Source organism: Hesperophylax consimilis, chromosome 31 (assembly GCF_061612785.1).
Source record: "Hesperophylax consimilis isolate HC1 chromosome 31, BYU_Hcon_1.0, whole genome shotgun sequence".
Taxonomy (NCBI): Eukaryota; Metazoa; Arthropoda; class Insecta; order Trichoptera; family Limnephilidae; genus Hesperophylax; species Hesperophylax consimilis.
This window is the reverse complement of record NC_142866.1, coordinates 10,000,001-10,022,020: the sequence shown is the minus strand read 5'-3', so window position 1 is coordinate 10,022,020 and position 22,020 is coordinate 10,000,001. Positions and strand designations below refer to the sequence as shown.

The 22,020-nt window shown below is 33.4% G+C and overlaps 1 protein-coding gene across 1 annotated transcript; it reads right to left on the bottom strand.

Annotated features, from left to right (window-relative positions):
* Positions 1-170: 170 nt before the first annotated feature.
* blot (solute carrier family member bloated tubules) lies at positions 171-13,264 on the bottom strand. The gene is made up of 10 exons (XM_089649795.1): positions 13,259-13,264; positions 11,209-11,467; positions 8,685-8,827; positions 8,428-8,471; positions 8,159-8,251; positions 7,156-7,413; positions 6,325-6,535; positions 2,596-2,812; positions 1,434-1,690; positions 171-527 (listed from the first exon to the last, which is right to left on the bottom strand). The coding sequence occupies exons 1-10, from the start codon at positions 13,262-13,264 to the stop codon at positions 171-173; spliced, it is 1,845 nt and encodes a 614-aa protein (XP_089505921.1).
* Between the last annotated feature and the right edge of the window lie 8,756 nt (positions 13,265-22,020).

The following is a 22,020-nucleotide window of genomic DNA, read 5'->3' as shown; positions in this document are numbered from 1 at the left end:
ACCACTCCCTAGGGTGAGAGAGTACCAATAATGCCGGCCGCAACAAAATAATTTAACAGTACATACATACCAGATTGCACTACTTGCTTCTATGTACTACCTTTAGATGTTAGTTATGCATACATGGGAAAATCAAACACTAGCTTATTTTTAATAAATATTAGTCTTTATCAGTTACCATTACCATAATTAACTTCACATAGATAAACGCAATGACTATTTTGTGGATGATTAGTGGCACAAGGCACATGCAGTTCTGGTTCGCGTTGTTTTCCTTTTGGGTATTTCTTAGGTCTCGGACGCTTTGCGTGAGGGGAGTTAATAACTTGTGCATGATTTTGGTTGTACTCTATTCTGAGCAAGGATCTCTGATAGCGAGCAGTCTGGTAGTGGTGGCCCGCCTTAACTACGGCCGCCTTTTGAATGTTGGGCGTCTTCCTTGTTAGTTTGTACTGGAGCCATCGGTTTCTTATAATTGGATCTACAGGCCCCCATTTTCTGGATGGTTTGATTGCAGAAATCAGTTTCTAAAACATATTCAAAGAGCCAGTGAAATGTATCTTAATTTTAGGAGATTTTTGTGAAAGAATTGTTTTTAGAGGTTCAATCAATCAACTTTTAGCTGTGATAACCATCCTGAGAGCCCTGATTAATACACCGATACATAAATATATTGGATAGATAATCATTTTGAAGATAAAATAAGATGTATGTATATCAATAAAGTCAATTGAGTGTATATCAGAAGTGGAAGGTCAATCGAATAAAATTAATATGAATTACATATTACTACATATTGCTAATAGTAAAATATTGATTATTTAAGGATTAATTATCTAATTATTTACACAAATAAGTAATATTTTTTTTTTCTTTTAAAAGATCTTATCCTTTTAAATGTTTATAAAATCACCAACTTGAATCTCAGTCCATTGTTTATCACTTGACTTAAAAAGTAAACAATGACAGCAAAAGTACGTATACATTAATTTTATAGCACCCGCAAATACACTCACTAAAATTATATCTTTTCATTTTAAACATAGTTTTTAACCTCTTTATTTTTCTCTCTTGTAACTAATTGTCTAATTATTTGAATAAGTTTGTCACGATTCAATGAATTGTTTGCGATTTCTCTCAATGCGATGTCTACAGAATTTGTCATTTAAATTTTTGGGGTGAATCGGGTTGGAGATCCATCGTTTAAAATACACAAATTATAGGAATCAATAAATTCTAAAAGATTACGGCCAGAACAGTTTGTTAATTCACTACCCCAATAGGGAGAATAAGTGTTAAAGTCACCCAGTAACATATACGGGGAACGGATCTGAGATAATGATGACCATTCGTTTTCACAAATCCCATACGTGTATCAGTATCGTAAGTAATGCTTGTTCTATACCTACAAATAATATAAGACAATCTCCTACCTGTATGACTCCATATCCCTCTTTATGCCAAGTGACCCAGGCGGCCCATATGACCACGTTCAAGCCAGCCAGGCTGTACATGGTCATGATGAGCCAGAAGGACCAGTTCCTCTGGGTCCACTCCCTCACGTATGATGCTACCTTGGCCACTATAAGCATCACCAGGCCAATTGGGATCACTCCCCACAGCACAAACCACAAGTAGGTTATTTTGGATTTTGATATGAATTCTATGTCTTGTTTGATTGATCTGAAGCCTGAAAGAATATTTTACAAAAGTTAGAAAACAAAATATTCATATTAGTTCTTACTGACTGACTGACGAGACTAAAAATAGAATTCTCTCTAAACAGTTTTTTTTTTTTTTTATATAATAATTAAAGAATTATATTTTTTATCAACTTGCAACTAAGATTAGGTATATCAAACTTCATAAAATTTGATTGATGATCAAAAAAACGTTTTGAATTGTTGACTGTTTCAACAACGAAACCACGTTTCTTAACCTGCTCAAGCTTTCAATATTTTTTAAAAATATTTTGTAAATTATTTTTTTTTGCATTAGCTCCAGATAGGCCCTTCTTTTGGAATGCTGGGTGCAGGGGCTTTTTAAGGAAAGGAAGGAGAGGTAGTTCTTGGTAGGAGAAAGGTTCGAGGGGAGGGTAGGAATCTGGGGGCAGTGTGTCCAGAAGTGACGGACGTATGAATCCATCCCTTCCACTTCCATCCCTGATAAGAAATCATAGCGAAGTGTTGTGGGTGTTGTGTTGTGCGAGGTGTTGGTTATCCAATGGATGGTTCCCAGGGTGGCGGTACTAATGGGTATATAATCGTTAAGTATGTGGGTGTTGTATTGTGCCTGCCATTGATAACAATTATGCCTTACGGCTGGTCACATTTTGATTAAAAGCTAAAAAGAATCTGTCATTTAAAGAGGATTCAATTGTCACAAATTAAAAATGGCGCTGAGCGTCATATTGATCATCAATCAAATGTGAGGAAGCTTAAAACACGACAACCTAAATAATATTATATTATTGTCTTGCAACTGTTGTAACCTTTCTTTCTGATATTTGTATAATTTATTCGAAACCGGAAGACGATAGAATAGAACTATCACCAGTCTTCTTTTAAGTTATACGTAACAACATCAAATACAGACCGTATACGAAAAGCAGTCCGAATAGTTCCAAAGACAAAGAAACCGTTAGGTATATTGGAATAACGTCAAAATCCAACAAAGTTATCAAGTCCAGGCCGAAGACGAAGATGAAGAGTGACATTATTCCCCCAAACACGGCCATCAGGCCCCCCAGCGTTGTCTTCTTGCATCGGCCCTCGGAGTTCAGGCAGCATATTATTGGGTACAGGAGCATCAGCTAAATGAAAGATACAATGTCTATTAGTACTTAGTTGTGAGTACTTAGAGTGTAGTACTCTTTAAGTGAGAATTTTAGGAGTGCCGGATCACCAAGGGCGGATCCAGCTTTGGCGCCAGGGGGGGGTCACGTAGTCGTGGTCAAGTTTTTTTTTTTTTTTAAAGAAAGACAAACATTCCCGGGTTACGAATAACCCAACAATAACTCCTACCACCACCACAGAAAGCCAAAAATGCTTGCTTGTGTTGTGATGGAGGACTTAGGTCCGGTCAGTTACAGTTACAAGAAGTTATAATTTAATTTTGATAATAATATATACAAGTAAAAAGTAGGTATTGTTGGATATGGTAACACTAGGTATATCATTAAGATTGTCTTTTGCTCCGCAAGCCCGGGCGGCGTAGGCTCGTGTAATGTCAATTGTCAACCAATACAGTACAGATTACAATTATTAATCGTGTTCTTATTTCACCACAATATAACATGGTGTCAGGTGTGTCTTCAACATAGTATTGTGTGTAGGAATCTTGCAACTTTTTGAATTTCCTTTTCCTCGTTGTAGTTATTCGCCATCATATATAAAAGAAATGATTGCTTAAAACGTTTCCACTCGCCAACCATATCCGTAGCATTCTGCATTTGCAGAATTTGACTCGACATTATTATTGTAACACTTTGCTTGTCACGACAAAATAGACAAATAATAACAGCTTGTTGACCGTTATTTCTTTGCTTCCTGGTAAAGAATTTGAATCGTTCCACTGTTATATTCACTGTAGGTATGAAGTGTCTATCCAGTCTATCGAAGAGTAGAATAATGCCTTCCAGCGTGCTCTTCTCAATAGTGAGGCCGAATGAATTAAAAATTTGAACTCCTTTAGGACCAATCGTGTGCAGCAAATGTTATTAATAAATGTAAGTACTGTACTTCCATATTTAAGAGGAATATAAACGCTGGAAATATTTCGATTCTTGTGCTTTATAAATTTTAAAACCGAGCGCCTTGCACCGTCATATTTTGGCCTGATTTGCACGAGGCAAGTAATTTGAAATAAATATTGTTGCCATGACGCGGTGCTTGCAATACGTAAGAAGCGCCCAGCGAGATCTCCGTTCGCCGATGCTTCCATACGCTTGTTAATACCTTGTTACCTGGTGGATGAATACCGTCCATTCTATTTTGCCAGCAGCGGCCGAGCCGGCAGCGTAGTCAATATTATCGACAATCCTCAAACTATGGGGAACGCTAATAAAAGTAAATATTTATAAAATTTGAATTGATTTTATTTATTTACAATCCAAACAAAAATATTCTGAAAGTGAATTATTAATAGGTACATATAAATATTAATAAAAAGAAACTTGATTAAGTTAAATATAATATGTATATATATTAACAAAATGTAACTAATACGTTCTTTTACAAAACTAGGTATATGTACTTTTATCAAATTTACATACACTTTATCAAATTTCCACATCTAAAATTTTTGTAAAATTTATTTAAGTACAAATAAATTTTTTGGAAACAAATCAACAAACCAATCTCAATATTAGAAATGATGATGGAACAACTCACAGCTAGGTTTAAATATATTCTACAATAGATGCATCAATTTATGGATACATACACTTAAAAAAAAGGTTAAAATAAATAACTTGCATCTAGCTATTCTGAATTTATCCTAAAAGAGCATAATTAAAACAAATACAAAAATAAAATACAAGTATAAAAAAAATAATCAGTGTGGAATTTTACAAAATTAAGGGAACATAATCGGAGACGGAACATTTTCATGTAAATCATTCAAAATCCATCATTAAAAATAATATTATGCATTTCTAAAAAAAATTACTAACGTTTTCGTAATCTTAGTAAAAAAATCTATCCACACTTTTAGCCTTCATTTTAATTGATTCTGAAGAATTTGTTACAAATATTAAAAATGTGTCCACTTCCGAAGTTATTAATTCATCATCTAGAAAAATAAAATCTGGTACTTACCGCTAAGTCCGCTAACTTTATAGTTATACACGGGTTATAAAGTTTTAAAATCGTTGAACGTAAAATATATTAATTGTAAGGTATTGTTTTATTAATCTAAAATATAAATAACTTGCATCCCTCGTGCGGCATAATTTTATTTTTTTTAAATTCAATTATAATTTCGCCGAAATAAATTAAAATGTTAGCCTTGGGCAAAACCTCGATGAACGAGGTTGTGTCTCGCCTTAAGAATTGCTTTAGGAAGTATAGGAAGGCTGGTAATTCGCGCGGGCGCGTTAGACCTGTCCAGACCTGTCAAAAAACTTCCGAAAGAATAAGTTCTGTAACTTACTAAAATTACGTTAAGTGACTTTTGGTGTCGTTTACATTGGGAATTTGGCCAAACTCGCCTTCAAGAGCGATTTACAGGAAAAAAACTTACGAGTCTAACCCCAGCCTTAGAACATTAACAAATAACATTTGAGTTTAAACACACATACACTGGCATAATGAAGAAACTGATTGAATTTGCAGCAACAATTTTTAAGAACACTATTACTTATATTGGAACTTATTTTTTTTAACTTAGTAAACAAATAAAAGTAAACACTTTATTAATAAAGTTTAGTCGTTCCGATTGAGGTTAGGTTTTGCTAGACGCTAGACGTTAGTCGAAACAAAGCGCGCGCAAGCGTCACACGTGGTTACACGAAATGTGTCATAATAATATGAAAGGTGGCGGCCGAAGCGCGCGCCGGTGGCGGTGCGCGGTGACGCGGTAACATTCGAATTTTCGATGCGTTCGTTCCCGAATAATGCGTTTGCCGTCAAACAAAGTATTATATTAAATTAATTAAATATTGAAAGTACTTAAATAAAATTTATATTGTGACAAAAAATATATAAAACATTATGTTTAACAATTTTAATTAGTGGTCCACCTAGGTCCTGGATGGTCCCAGGACCTAGGTAGTCATGACCCCCCCTGGGCTGGGGCCCAGGGGGGGGGTCATGACCACCGTGACCCCCCCCCTGGATCCGCCACTGCGGATCACCGATAAACTGGTACAAAATTCATTCTGTTATCTAATAAAGTAATAGTTATATACTATATAAGTTCTATTCTCCTTTGGATGGTGGTGTACGCATTCCAATTTTATACCGATATAAATTTTTATGCATAAAACAAAGCACAGAATAAAGAAGAACACAAGAAACGCTATGTGGGCGTGTTTCGTGATATAGAAGTATGAGAATTTTCCGCTTAAATTTTATATGAAGAACCGTGTTATAACGATATACAAAATCAGGAAACAAAGCGCTACAGAGATTATAGAGCTTCATAATAAATATGTATAATATATTTCTTGAAAAAAAAAGTTTTCTAGTAATTTATGAAAAGGAATTGGAAACTAAGCCAAATGTGTGGATAAGCTTCCCCTATTAAGACATTATTCTTCTTTGAACTGAAAACTGTTTAACTTTTAACTGAAAACAACAGAAGAAAACTAATTTCAACACTTACTGCGCTTGTGATGCCCGAGAACATTATGAGAGCATACGAAACAGATGGCAGCGCGGTTTTAACCTCCCTGGCAACGGAGGAGTCATAGATCAGAACCAGCACCATGATTACGGAGGGCTCGCGACCGTACACGGAGCCGCCAACTCCGTGCCACAGCAGTACGATGAACCAGCTGAAGCACGTATTCCAGATTATTAGAAAAGTGGCTGCCCTGAAATTAGCAATAATATATTATGTTATTTGTATAATGACTCCGAAAGAGAGAAAACAATAACATGAATTCCCAGGACAGAAAAAAGTAAATACAATCGCCCCCAGGTTTAAGACAAAAGATACAGACTCCATACCTTTAGTACATATCAGCGTTTTGTGATTGTGAAATGCCCTGGTCTTACTTACTTATGAACATTACATAAGATTGTCAGACGAGTTAAAATGGTGGGTCATGGCATACAATGAAATTATTGAGAGATTTAATTTCAATTTTTTTTTTTAGAAAGACAAACATTTCAGGGTTATGAACAACTTGACAATATTTGAATATCTTCTCCTACCAACATACATGGAAGATATATAAGATATAGATGCTTGTGCAATAATGGAGGACTTATCCACTGGAGGAATTGAACACACGACACCTAGGTGGGTACCCAACGCATTTGTCAACTCAGCCACTCACCGATTGATAGTACATAATTGCAAAAAAAGGTGAGGTTGTCAACAAAGCATAGTCGTATATAATCAACTTAGCATAATCACCGTAAGCAGATCAATGAGAAACACAGGAGAATTTATAAGAGTTTCTAATTTACGGATCAATTACTATCTTACCAAAAAATATTACTTTTGGAATAAAACGTCGCCGCAGTAGTGGTGATGTAGCCGAAGCCAAGATGTGTGGAGAACAGCAGCTGCACAAAGGCGGAGTACCAGAAGGACAGGTTGAGCATCACCTTCCAGTCGGCCACAGCCCACAGCTTCCTGATGTCGCTCAGTTCACCCAGGAACGCGGCCGAGAAGCACAGAACCAGAGTCCCCCCGCCGAAGAAATACAAAGATCTTTGGAACGACTGGGGTATCTTTATTAAACTGGAATTGGAAGAGTAATGTAACAATTGTGATATTTATTAAAATATAATGTTCAGAAAGTGTTGGGGTTTCATAAAACTTTATCGTTTTGGGACCGAAAAGGCATCATTTTGGTTGAATTTCTGCCTCAAGGGGAGACCATCAATGCACAACGCTTTTGTGAGACCCTAAAGTCAAAAGGATCATTCAAAACAAAAGCAGTGGAACACTGACGAGAGGAGTGTGCTTGTTGCACGACAATACCTTTCCTCACCCAGCCTTAGCTACCAAGGCGCTCTTGGACACATTTGATTGGGATGTTTAGAACCACCCCCCGTATTCCCCTAACTTGGCACGTTCAGATTATCATCTTTTTCATTCATCGCATGAAGGCACACATGGGTGGAATTAAATTTTCAACCAATAAGCAGGTGCAGAAAGAGATTATGAAGTAAGGAAAAGACCTGGCGGAAGAGTTCTTCGAGGAGGGCATAACGAAGCTTGTGCCATGGCTCACAAAGGGATGGCGATTATGTGGAAAAATAGTCAAAACAAATCAACAAATGTATCAAAAACATTGTGTAATTTTTTTTTCAAATACAATTCTTCTAAAAAAATATTGAAATCGAGTACACTTACTTTCTGAACATACTCGTACGTAAATTGGAACATTTTTTACTACTCGGTAATTCTATTTAAGAAAGCAGGTAGTCGTAAAGACTAAAATCTTATTTGGACAGGAATTCTGTTGTCATGTTATATTTACCATAGAGGGATGAGAAGCCAAAATGTGAACATAACGGCGGATATTATCCCATACCAAATAGGTTCCTCAAAAACGGGCCTCAGAAATGTTTTGCTGAAATGGAAAACAAATTCATATTGAAATAATCCTAGACAAAGTTGTAGGTCATAGTTAAGAAGTTCCATGCTAATCCACTGCAATCGAACAAGGTATGTAAATTGGGAAGAGTTGTGAAGATAATAAGGTAGTATTCAAAGTATTGTGATTTATAGTACATATTATATACTTACTTTATGCATTTTTGTCCTGAAGTACCATTTAGATGGTATCCATCCTGAAATAAAGGTAATGGTAAGAAGTCAATGTTTATTAATATATATTTTCACAGTGAGATTTCGTACAGCTAATGATGAGACTGGGCCACTAGACAGTGTACACAGAAGTAAGCCCAGGAGAGGGACGAGTAGTGGCGCCTTAGAAAAAGGAGAAGAAAATAATGTAGACGAAGAAGATTGCATGTAGTATGTATATAATATGGGCCACTAACCAGATCCCTGTGTAACTCTGTGCACTCAATAAGCGGCACCGGACCCTTGGCAGTCCAGATGAGCAGGGCGCAGGTGATGCTTACGTAGATCATGCAGTATACTGCCACCAGGAAGCTGGCTAGCAACTTCACGTAGCCGAGACCTGGGGAGTGACACAGTAGACTAAAATATGTCACATTTGATTTGCTTATTATATTTACTGCTATATTAAAGTGTAATAAATCAATATGTCTGATATATATCATAATATTATGTGATGTTGAATGTGTCAAATACATATGTATTAATTAGGTAGGTACCTACCTACCCGTTTTATGTGTGTCATATTTTCAAAATGTTTAAAATATGTCAAAGTTGTCAAATATGTTAAATGTCATAATTATGTAGGTACCTACCTACCCGTTTCATGTGTGTCATATTTTCAAAATGTTTAAAATATGTCAAATATGTCAAATCTGTTAAATATGTCAAATGTGTCAAATATGTTAAATATGTCAAATGTGTCAAATACCTCAAATATTTAAAATGTGCCCAATACGTCAAATATTTCAAATGTGTTAAATATGTCAAATATGTCAAATGTTTGAAATATGCCAAATGCGTCAAATATGTCAAATGTGTCAAATACCAAAAATATTTAAAATATGCCCAATATGTCAAATATTTCAAATGTGTTAAATATGTCAAATGTGTTAAATATGTCAAATGCGTCAAATATATCAAATGTGTCAAAATGTCAATTTTGACACATGTGTCAAATGTTTTCGTAAAATAATGTCAGTATGAGTGGAGCGCTCTTTTTACGCATGTTTTTACGGTTCCACGATATATACCTACGGAAACAAAACAAATCACAGGAGCAGGCCCGACCTCGTGCCAAACGGCGCATGGCGCAAGTAAAAACCGTTGTGTTAGATTATTATCAGCTACATGGCGGTTTGTGCGCCCGGAGTGGACTGATCAAATTGCGCCTGCACAGGACCGGCCCTGCATAGTAGGAAACAACTGCAGGAAAACACTCAATAGGCTTAGGTTAAGTCATTCGCGGGAAAACACAGTTTACAGGGATACGCGAAACATAAAAATAAGGTTATATTAGATTAGGTGAATCAGATCAAATTATTTACATTACAAGGCACCAAGATAGAATTCAAAGGAAAAAAAAACTGAGATAAAAAATAATAAGGGGAATTCATATAATGGTAAGGAAAATTATGTTAGAATTCAACCATAATTTAAACTCATGATGAAAAAGAAAGAGGTATTTTTGGCCTGGAGCTCTGTAAGTCACTATATCAAAAATCAAAAAGATGTTAGTATTATATTAAAACCATCGCTCTTAAAAATATTTCTTGAAAATGATAGAATCCGAGATTTGCACATACATTAGTACCAAAACATTTATACCTACAATGTTATGTTTATATCAGGCTATAAAATCATCGCTTCGAAATAATTCGCAAGAGTTCGCTTTCGCATGAAAGATATTCGCACAAGAAATAACATAATTAGCGTAAAAAGACATGATTCATGAAGATTATCTGTAAATTTCAATTAGCTTGGTTGGTACCTACACAAGCACTCTCCTAAGAAATCTATCTGTTTATCTAAAGAAGAGCGCCTACTACAATTTTATTCTGATATTCATGAAATTTTGCACACTTCACCTTCAGAACAAGAGAAAGTTCACTGTTTACACAAGATTTAGAAAACAATCTCCATCTAATTTTCCCACCCCCAGGCAGAATAAAGCCCGGGCAACGGCGGGTGCTTTAACTAATAGCTATATATGTATTGTTTTCAAGTTTAATTATTGGAAATACACTTTAGTTTAGATTTTTAAAAATATTTAATGTCATTATTATTTTGCAGTGATTTATTTTTGGGGTATTATGCCGTGTTAAGCTACCTCCTTCTTTAGAAAACATTTCGGACAGCATTACAGTATCCATCATCAGGGCAGATGTGCCCAGTGTAATACTTTTGGCCGTGAAAATCTCAAAACTTTATTTCTTAAAAAAAAACAGTTTATTGAAATGGGTTTTGATAATGACTTCGGAAGGCAAAATAGCTGTCAGGCGTAATAGTAATAAACTAAAAATTAAAATAATGAACTATAATTGAAATTAAAATTGAGGAAAATAAAAATAAATTCACACACAAAATTACAAAATGGATTAAAGAACAAAAAAGACAATATTACCAAAATGTCATAGCATAAAATAAAAATAAAACCTACACGTAACACACAAATCCAATATAAACACACATCACTCACAAACACACAAGATTATATATTAAATGTATTATTTTATCTTATATTGTAGATTGTATTTAGATTATATTTTCATATCATAAAATGAAGGCCTCAGCACGGGCAAGCCACCCAGTGAGGCCAACATTACTGGAAAACTTTGAAATGTAAAAAAATATTGTACCAAATAAAAATAAAAATAAATAATGTTATATTAAAAAAACGCAAAAATATATTTTTTAACGGGCACATTTGTTAAAAAGTGTCACCTTTGAGGAAGGGCACCGCCCGCCAGATCTTGATGGCCCCCTGCTCGCTGAAGCGGCTGAGGCCCAGCTTGAGGAAGGCGAGCGGCACGCCGGCCACCAGCGCCAGGGTGGTGAGCGCGAGCAGGAAGGGTGCCGCCCCGGCAGCGCCGTGGGCCGCGGCCTCGCGCGGCAGACGCAGAGTGTTGGCGGCCCCCGCTGCCAGGGCTACGCTGCACAGAGCGCCCCGCCAACCAGAACACCAGCCGCCGGTGTGTTCGCCCTGAAAATAACATATTAGTAATCAGATTGAGTTCAATTTTTCAAAAAGTTTAATTCCTTTTTTCACAAGGGCTTGTCATACATTTCCTTAATTTTTTTTATCTGAAACCGCATAAGAGTCCCAACTACTCCCAATCGTCTAGAACCAGTGAGACTATGGCACTCCCAATTGGGGTATGATGTGAGGCTGAAGGTAGTAAGGAGAGGAAGGAGATGGGTTAGAGGAAGGTGGGAAGTTCTTGGCTGTTAAGATCTGCTCACCAAACATAGCCAAAGCCATCTCAAGCAACGTTTCAATTCTGAATAGTCATCTTACATCAGGGCAATATTTAAGAGTATCTGTAACGTGCTGCAAATATACTATTTAATTTTTAAAAAATGAGTACATATTTTGTTATTAATTAACCTCTTGTGTGCCAATATAATAATATAATATAATAATCTAGTAAACAACCGCCAAGTATGTGCACGCCAAAAAATTGCTCCACTAAAATCTTTTAAATTCATAGTTTATAAATCGAAATAATCACAAAGATATCGATTAATATAAAAATGTAAAAGAGTTGTGTACTTTCTACTACTTTAAACAATCTTAAACGCCCTCGAAATACTCTTTTTAAGTGATTTTAAAATCTGTGCAGTGATCAATGCTAGTTATTGTCGCAAAATAACTTACAGAATACCATACCTGTCAGTCTAAAAGCTGGTAGCACTTAATATACGAACATTATCACGCTCGTTAAGGTTAAACGCAACGCTCGTTGTATTCTACGTGTTCACAGATGGCGTTAATTAATTAATTTTGTTTAAATACGCTTTTGCAAGGTATTGCTTTGCAGTATTAAGACAAATTATTTGTTTGCGCCCTCACATACGCAATATGAATATGAATAAATAGTTTTGTCCATATAAAAACTCAATTCAATCGAGAAAGGCATACAAATACAATATTGGATTGAATCATCGGTAAAATATTGTATTTTTGTGCCTTTCTCGAAAGAATTAAGTCTTTAAACGAACAAAACTATTGATTCATATTCATATTGCGTATATACGGGTGCAAACAAATGATTTGTCTTAATATTGTAAAGCAATACCTTGCAAAAGCGTATTTAAACAAAATTAATTAATTCACGCCATCTGTGAACACGTAGAATACAACGAGCGTTACGTTTAACCTTAATAAGTGGGCCGTAGCTTGGAGAATAACGTCGATAGCGTCGCCCGTTCCGGTAGCGGTCACAGTTCTCAAGGAGCGGAGTTCGCTTCTCAGTTAAAGCAATTATTATTATTTTTTATTAAATTATAATAAGACGACCGGCTCGCTAACTTTCAACGTATAACGCCATCTAGTGAGAAATGTGCACAATACGTCCGATTTAATTCTACAAAACCGTGCAAACAAAAATACTACGATGACGGTAGCGAACTATCTAGATGAACTTAAAAATGAAGTTTCCAAAATTCAAACAGTGAAGGATCAAAAAACAAAAAATACCATAGAACTCATAATAACGAAGTTAGAAGATGCAATTAAATCAGAAAATCTTTCATTACAAGACAAAATCATCAGATTACAAGAAAATATAATCAACAGTGACAGAAAATATATCAGTAATTTAGAAAACATTAAACATGATATTAGAAAAATAATCTTACCTGAAACCTATGCAGAAAAGGTAAAAAAACACGAACCAGTTGTTATCATAAAACCAAAAAAGAAGGATCAGGAAAATAATGAAACAAAGAGTGAAATAAAAGACAATATTGACCCAGCAAATTTTGGAGTTACCGGCATGAGAAATTTTAAGAATGGGGGGGTTATAGTAGAATTTAAAAATGCCACAGATATTAACAAGGTTCATGATGAGGTGATAGCCAAACTGGGAGATAAATATGAGGTAAAGATTCCTCAAACCAAAAACCGATCCGTCAAAATTATTGGTTTATCTGAAAAATACAGTTTTGAAGAAATAGAGAGAAAAATAAAAACTCAAAATGAGTCCATCTGTGAACAAAGCTCAAAAATAAAGGTGACATATGAAAGAACTAAAAAACCGAAGAAATCAAACAACTTTTACTATATATGCCGACGTCGACGAAAAGACTTACGACAGAATGTTAAATGCAGAAAAAATAAATATTGGATGGGACAAATACAGGGTATTTGACAATTTAAATATCATGAGATGTTTTAAGTGTAATGGGTTCAACCACAAGGCTATAGATTGCAGAAACCTAAAATCTTGTCCAAAATGCGCAAAAAATCATGACGTAAAAGATTGCACGGATGAGGATATTCAGTGCATCAATTGTATAATGACAAGTCAAAGATTAGGACTGAAACTAAATTGTAGTCACTCAGCCATGAGTAAGGAATGCCCAATTTATAAAAGAAAACTAGAAGCAAAAATGAGCAGAATTTCTTTTTTATAAACAGTTACGAGAAAGATGAAATTATATACTTGAACATACAAAGCATGATAGCACATTACGAAGAGGTCAAAATACTTTTAGAAGAGAAGAAACCTTTTATGCTTATGATGAGTGAAACACATGTGACTGAAGATATCCAAGATAGTGAAATTACATTTGATCATTATAATACCATCCGTTGTGACTCGCATAGCATACATACAGGAGGAGTGATGATTCTCTTAAGTAATAAAGTTCCATATGAAGTGATATCAATTCACCAACATGAAAAACATTGTTGGATTTTAGCCATCAGCATTAAATCAGGAATCAAGAAAGGTGTATATACTGTTATTTATAGATCACCAAACACAAGTAAATGCGACTTCTTAACATATTTTCAAAGATGGAGCATGGAAAATTTGCAAGATGAAAATATTAACATTATAGTTGGAGATTTCAATATAAATGTTAAAGCAAATGCAGACATATACACAAAAAAACTGAAATCTATTATTCAAACTGCAGGTATGAAACAATTAATTAAAGATTTCACACGAATTACTAATACCTCTAAAACATTGATTGATCTGGTAATCTTAAATAAATTTTACCTATGTGTTAATGTATTAGATAAGCCTAAAATTACTGACCATAATATGATTCAAATTCTAATAAATGACAGAGAAAACTACAACTCCAGTAAAGAAACACAAGTAATAACATTTAAAAATTACAGAAGATACAATAAGGAACTCTTCATTCAGACCTTAGAGACTATTGATTGGAATGAAATAAATCAAATGGAATATAACAAAAAAGCTGTCCAGATGATATTAAACATTAAAAAATCCATTGATGAAGTAGTTCCGGAACAGAAGATACGCAAAGGAAACAATAATAAATGGTTCACAAAAGAACTACGCACAATGCAGCACGATAGAGATACATTTTACAAAAGAGCACGCCTTACTAATAGTACTATGGATTGGAAAAACTAAAAAAATTGAGAAATAAATACTCTAAAGACATAAAAAGAACGCATAATGAGTACATAAAAAATAAAATAAACTCGGAAGAAGGGGATCCCAAAAAAATTTGGAAAATCATTAAAGAATTAGTACATGGAGATAACAAAAACGACATAAAAATAGTAAACTTCCCAGAAGATATAAACGAAGAAAACATAGCTAATAGCTTTAATAAATATTTCATAGAAAGCATCACTCAAATTAACAAATTAATACCTAACATTGTTTTCAACCCCACAAATGATAAAACAACTCAAACAAAGAATTATTGGTCTTCAGAAAAATAACTGCAGAATATTTATTTAACATTTTAAACAAAATTAAATCAAAAAATAGTTCAGATGGATTAACTATTAGTTTAATAAAAGATGCTTTTCCAGTAATTGGATCTACTCTATTAAATATTATTAATCAGACATTTGAAGAGGGAAAATTTCCACAGTCATGGAAACTATCTACTATTATACCGGTCCCAAAGGCTAAAAATACCAGAAAATGTGAAGAATTTCGACCAATAAACACCTTACCGAAATATGAACAGATACTTGAAGTGATAATAAAAGAACAAATATTGCAATACTTAGATGAACACAATATTTTATACCAAGAACAATCGGGATTTAGATGTAAAAATTCTTGTGAAACAGCGTTAAATGTAATTGTTGAAGAGTGGAAAGAAGGAATGAATAGTAATAAATTTATCTTAGCAATATTCTTGGATTTTCAAAGGGCATTCGACACTATAGATCGAGAAATATTGATAAGAAAGCTTAAAGAAATTGGTTTTTCAACTGTAGCCATAAAATTAATAAAAGAGTATTTGAAAGACCGAATACAGGTAACAAAAATTAATAATCAATTTTCAAAACCAATGGAAAATAAATTAGGAGTACCACAGGGATCAGTCCTTGAACCTCTACTATTCATAATCTATATTAATGACATGGTGAAAATATTTTCAAAATGCAAAGTACGACTATTTGCCGATGATACACTAATATATATAATCGGAGAAAACTATTAAGAACTAATAAATATTTTAAATAATGAACTAGATAATGTATCAAGATGGCTAAAAATAAATAAGTTTAAATTAAATACAAAAAAAAACAAAATGTATGGTAATTGGTTATAAGAAGACATCCAGTGAAAGCAAAATCAAAATTGATGGTGAAATTATTGAAAATGTTACCGATATAAAATACTTAGGAGTTGTAATAGATTCCAAACTCAACTTTAACAAACATGCTGAATATACCCAAAAGAAAATTGGAAAAAAGATATCTTTTTTGGGAAGAATTCGCCAAAAACTGTCCGAAAAAACTGCAATCACCATTTATAACTCCATTATTGCTCCACATTTTAATTACTGCTCAACTATCCTTTTTCTGTGTAACGACCGAGAACAAAATAAATTTCAAATTCTCCAAAATAGGGCAATGAGAATAATACTCAGACGAAATAGATATTCAAAAGTAAATAAAATGTTAAACGAACTAAATTGGCTAACGGTGAAACAGAAGTTGACCTTGAACACGATGATATTTGTACACAAAATAGTAAACAACCTGCTACCGAAATATTTTTCAAATAAAATTGTATACAACAAGGACATACACAAACATAAAACTAGGACGTGCAATGAAATCAGGCTACCAAAAAAGGACAAGGCGAATACACAGAACAGTATATTCTATAAAGGGATGAAATACTATAACGCGCTACCGGAAAACCTAAAGACTGCCCCAATTGAAATATTCATGATGTTGTGTAGAAACCACACAAAACAAGAAAAAACATATTTAAAATAGAATATTAAAATGTAAAAATTAATTAGTCATTTGTAAACTTTAATGTACAAATTACTAAAATAAAAATTAATAAATAAAAAAAAAATATAACCGGATTTTTACAGAAAAAAATAATTAAAACTAGCTATTCCTGGAAACTATTATGGTAGGTTATGTACTATATCCATAAATATATAAACACACCATCTTGTAAGACGGTGTAATTTACAAAACCATAATTTTTCTAAATTTTTTTATTTTTATTTTTATTTTATTTAATATTTGTATGTTTTTTACAATAAATATACAATTATACATATTATACAGTGTTATCAAGGTAAATAATAATAGCTTTTCCTCACCATAAAGAGACGCGGCTCTTGTGTTTGGTGAGTGAATCCTAGCTCAATTATATGGAATCATGTAAGTAAGTAAATAATATATTTGCAAAACCAAAGGGATAAGTAAGAAATAGGCAAGATTTATCAATAATACAGTTTCAAGATTTGAAGGAAATAATAATAAGAGTAAGATATGGACTTTTATAGTAGGTAGTTTTAGGTAATTTTTAAATTTTATTTTAAATTAAATATAAATAAATCTAGCTATTCCGGGGAAGCTATTTATGGCAGGTTATATACTATTTCCATAAATATATAAACACATTATCAGGTAAGACGGTGTAATTTATAAAAAAATAATTAAAAAAAAACTAGAAAGTTATTTCGAAAATTTAGTGCATACGATCAGAAGTTAAGAACCCGTTGACAAACTGTTATCTAGCAGTTTAACAGGACTTCATTGTTATTATACAACATTAAAACAAAAAAAAGTTTAAGTGTTTGCAAAACCATAAAAGTTTATCGTATAAATTAATCGTCTTCAGTGAATAAATTATTATTCTTTGGATGATAATGAAATATTAATATTTACTATTTGAATTAATGATTCAATGATATTTCGTCATTGGGATGCATTCTGAATAACAGTAATAGTCATTATTACACGTAATAAAAATACATTTTAGTATTTAATGTGTAGGTCAATTGGCTGTCCTAAAACGGGAATTCCTCCTAGTTGTACAGTCAAAACATTTTACAAATATACAATATGTATAACCCGTAATAAATAAATAACTGTTTTTGCAAAGAAGCATTATTGTTAAAATACATTAAACACGCCTGGAGATTACCAATAAGTTATTTCCTCACCCCAAGTGACGATAAGTGTTAGACATATTTTCCAATGTTTTAACAATTGTCTAACTAAAAAAGACAGACAGTTTCAGACATAAACTAAAACTGGCGGTGGTAAAACAGACTATTGGTAAAGTTTAAAAAAAATTTGTTACTATTTATATTTTCAATAATTCGGAATTGATTCAACTTTCATTTGAAAGACCATTAGGTCTCAGAGCGCGTGCTTAAAAAGCATCTCTAAACCAAAAATATAACATTTCATTAAACAAAAAAAAAACATAAGAATTAAACATTAAAAAAATACTTCCCAAAATTACACCACAAAAAATCGGGGGAAAATTTTTTTGCCGATATTGAACACAAAAATCATATTTCAAAATATAAAAATATCTACCGCCTTAACTAGTACATGAAATTCAATAAAAAAAAAACATAGAGCGCAAAGCTCAGCACAGGTTTTCCTAGTGAGGTGCTCGAGTACCTTTTTTCTTTATTTTTTGTACCTGTTTTCTGTACTTTTTCTTTTTACTACAATATTAACCACTGTAATCATTTGTAAAATGTGTATTAAAGAATAGACATAAATAAATAAAGCCAATTATACAAGCAATTGCAAAACTAGATAGCTCTAGAAAGTGAGAAATTCTATCTAATTTCAAATATACTTTCGGTCTAAAGGGGTTAAGTTGGTAAAATATAATAATAATAACACCCAACAATATAATATAAAAATAATAAATATTAAATACACCCACCACTAAAATAGGTATCCTAAAATAAAAATAAAAGTTTTATTTAATAGTAAAACATTACCCTTCTTCAGGCATTGAATCCGTGACCTGAAGTAATTGTTATCGCACGGTTGGATAACATAATTCACACTATATTCTAGTTTTTTTAAATTTTACTAAGACCGATCAAAAAAATCAAAGGGTATTGAAAAAATTGTCGCATCAGCTTTATGAGGCAGAATATTGTAAACACTGCTCATAAAATCTATTTACGGCACTAATGAAGTAAATATATAGAAAGGAATCTGATTTGACGTCAAAATGATACAACGTCCCAAAGTTATTGTTTCCTCGTGCCCTTAATTTCTAGGGTTCAGAAGTAAACAATCGCATGTATTATATTTTTACCAATTTTCCAGAAGCAGTGATTTTATGCACCAGACCGAAAGTGGACAATATGTGGATATTTCTATTTAGATATTTTTAAAATTAATATGTAGTAGCTCAGAATTAGTTCCAATTTTCAAAATGCTATATTTTCTCATTGCTAATGAGTAGGTGTAGGTACATACTTTATAGTTTATTTTGCACGTAATCAGTTTCAATTTCGAAAATTACACTTAAATTCAAAGCAAATATGACTTCACTGAACCATATTTTAGATAGAACCTACTCATGCATAAACAACTGATATTTTTTTTTTATTATTACAATAATTGCATGAGATTGTAAGTTATCTTTCTTCAAAATGTTAATATTTTTTTAAATAAATACAAAATTCTAACACCTTACCCATTCGTTGTTTTCATTTTCAGCGCAATTCCAAAACGTCATATATTTAATTTGATGCGTCAACTCCTTCAGTCTACTCTTGATCCAGAGAGCGTGTCTTGTAGTGGAATCCCGGAGAGCTTGCATAGCACAACCTTTGGTCACAAATCACAGTAGCAGTAATATAGCGCGAGGCGACCACCGACCCATCGGCATCGTGACCACCGGCAATTACAGCGACTTATTGACGAATGCCGATCACCTGTCAATGACCACAACACCCCCAACACACTGACCAGTGACCACTAATAACCGAATATCACACCGACTAAGTGTCCACTAATATGGTGACTTAAGTGTCTACTCGTAAAGCACTGAACTTTAGTTTGCAGTGGTTCTTTGGACGATTGCAAGTTACAGTGAGAACAATGAACGAACGCATACATTTAGCTACTAAGAGTTGAGTTAATTCTATCATGCCACCGCACAGATAGACCATATTGTTTCACGCATGCTTGTTCTACCGTCTTCGGCGCTATAATCACGAAAACATTTTAATTGGTCGATCACAACTCGGTGATGTAGCTACCGTGATTTAGGCACATGGTCTAAAATTATTCGTTTTTTTACCGTATAGTTCACAAAAATGTTATTTCATAACAACAATAATATTCATTTCATTGGTATTGCAAGATTCTTGAAAATAACTGAGATTTTTCCAAGTAGGTACCCTACTGATAATTTATTAAGAATCTTTTCAAATTATTCGTAATCCGGTTAAAAACTGGACTGCTGGCCCTTGACGAATGAATTGGTAGGTTTTCAGTTAAACTTTGATTAAAAAAATAATGTATTCTCGCGATGTCGGAACACGTGTTCATAAAAATTATAATATTTTCGCATTTCGTCGTTAAATATTATCATGGCAAATGAAGGTGCATGAACACGTGTTCCGATATATTAGAAATGTACTAAAAGTTTAACAGGAAATAGCCTGCAATCCCGTTTTAACCGGTTTTAAAAAAAATCAGCAATACTCACTTTTCTCCGTGTAGAAATATATTTAAAGTTAATTAACACTTAACATACACTGTATTTTCGTGATTTGCTAAATTTTATCAGGAAACCTATTAATTCATTCATAAGGCCTGCAATCCCGTTTTTATATATATAATAGTTTGAGGAGATTCTTAATAAATTAGCAATTATCATTTTTCACCGCGAATGTAATTGAGAATTCAATTCTGACAATAAGGATTGTTTACGTGCAATAAATTATGACTAGATGGGAAGTTATCGGTAGTATGATGGTTGATAGTATTGGTTGGCAATGATGATTAACGTCGTTCACACTCGGTGAAGGTGGCAGAAAGCTGAAGATTGGCATGCGGCGTGCAGACTGCCTTTTCAAAGTCATGGACGATGAAATTTTAATTCTTCAGCCAGCAGTGCCGTACTAAAAGTAATTCAATTTAAGCGAGTTTAAATTAAATGTATTGAGTTACTCAAAATATTACTTGACTTATAAGAGTTGCAATTCTGAAAAAGCAGGTCCAGGCACAACGTTTAAGGCTTGTTCATATTCATAGATACATACAACCTACAACCTACAGGATCCTTAAGTACATATGTACATCAGTTTTTAAATATATTTTCTATTATAAATTAATAACATAATTTCGAAACATAAATTAAAATATGTTTATGTTTTCTTCTAATTGAAATTCTTCTGGTAATTCGCCATTACCAAAAGAAGAAAATAAATACAGAGTTTAAGTTAATAATTCGTTTAAATTGCAAGACATTTAAATTGATTTTCGCATATCCATTTTTCAAATCAGCATAATTCTCACAGATGTACTGTTTAGTATTGTTTTTGGTTTGATAAATATATCCGTCGTTTTATTGATTTATTTTTGGGGTATTATGCCGTGTAACGCTACATCCTTTTTTAGCCAATGTTTCGGACAGAATTACTGTGTCCATCATGAGGGCAGATGATGGACACTATAATGCTGTCGGAAACGTTGGATAAAGAAGGAGGTAGCGCATGACGGCATAATACCTCGAAAATAAATCGCCGTGAATATATCAAATCATATCCATCGTTGGCAAAGAATAAAGTCAGTCACAAATAATGGATAAAGAAGGAGGTAGCGCAAGACGGCATAATACCCCGAAAATAAATCACTTTTGGCCCGGAAAATATCAAATTACATCCATCGTTGGCTAAAAATAAAGTCCGTCACAAATGATTTCATACAAATTATTTTGCCCATTTGACGGCTTATTTTTTATTTGATTGTATTATACGTGATTTGGAATGTGTGCCGTGCATTATGTGGACTGTCTGGAGACCACGCAATTTTTCAAATTACTTTGAAAAGAGGGGTTTTCTGAAATAAATTGGAACACGTTGTTAACTGAAGTGTGTGGAGGGAAAGGTAATGGTTAAAGGAATGTTAGGAAATAAAAAGGTAATAATTTTTTTTCAATTTATTGCTGCAGGTCCAGGTTTGATATTCCAAATGGTCACATACTCCTCGCTTGATTCCCTTATACATTCTTATGTTATTCTGACAATTGACATGGTCCGACTCGAGGATTACATTCACTA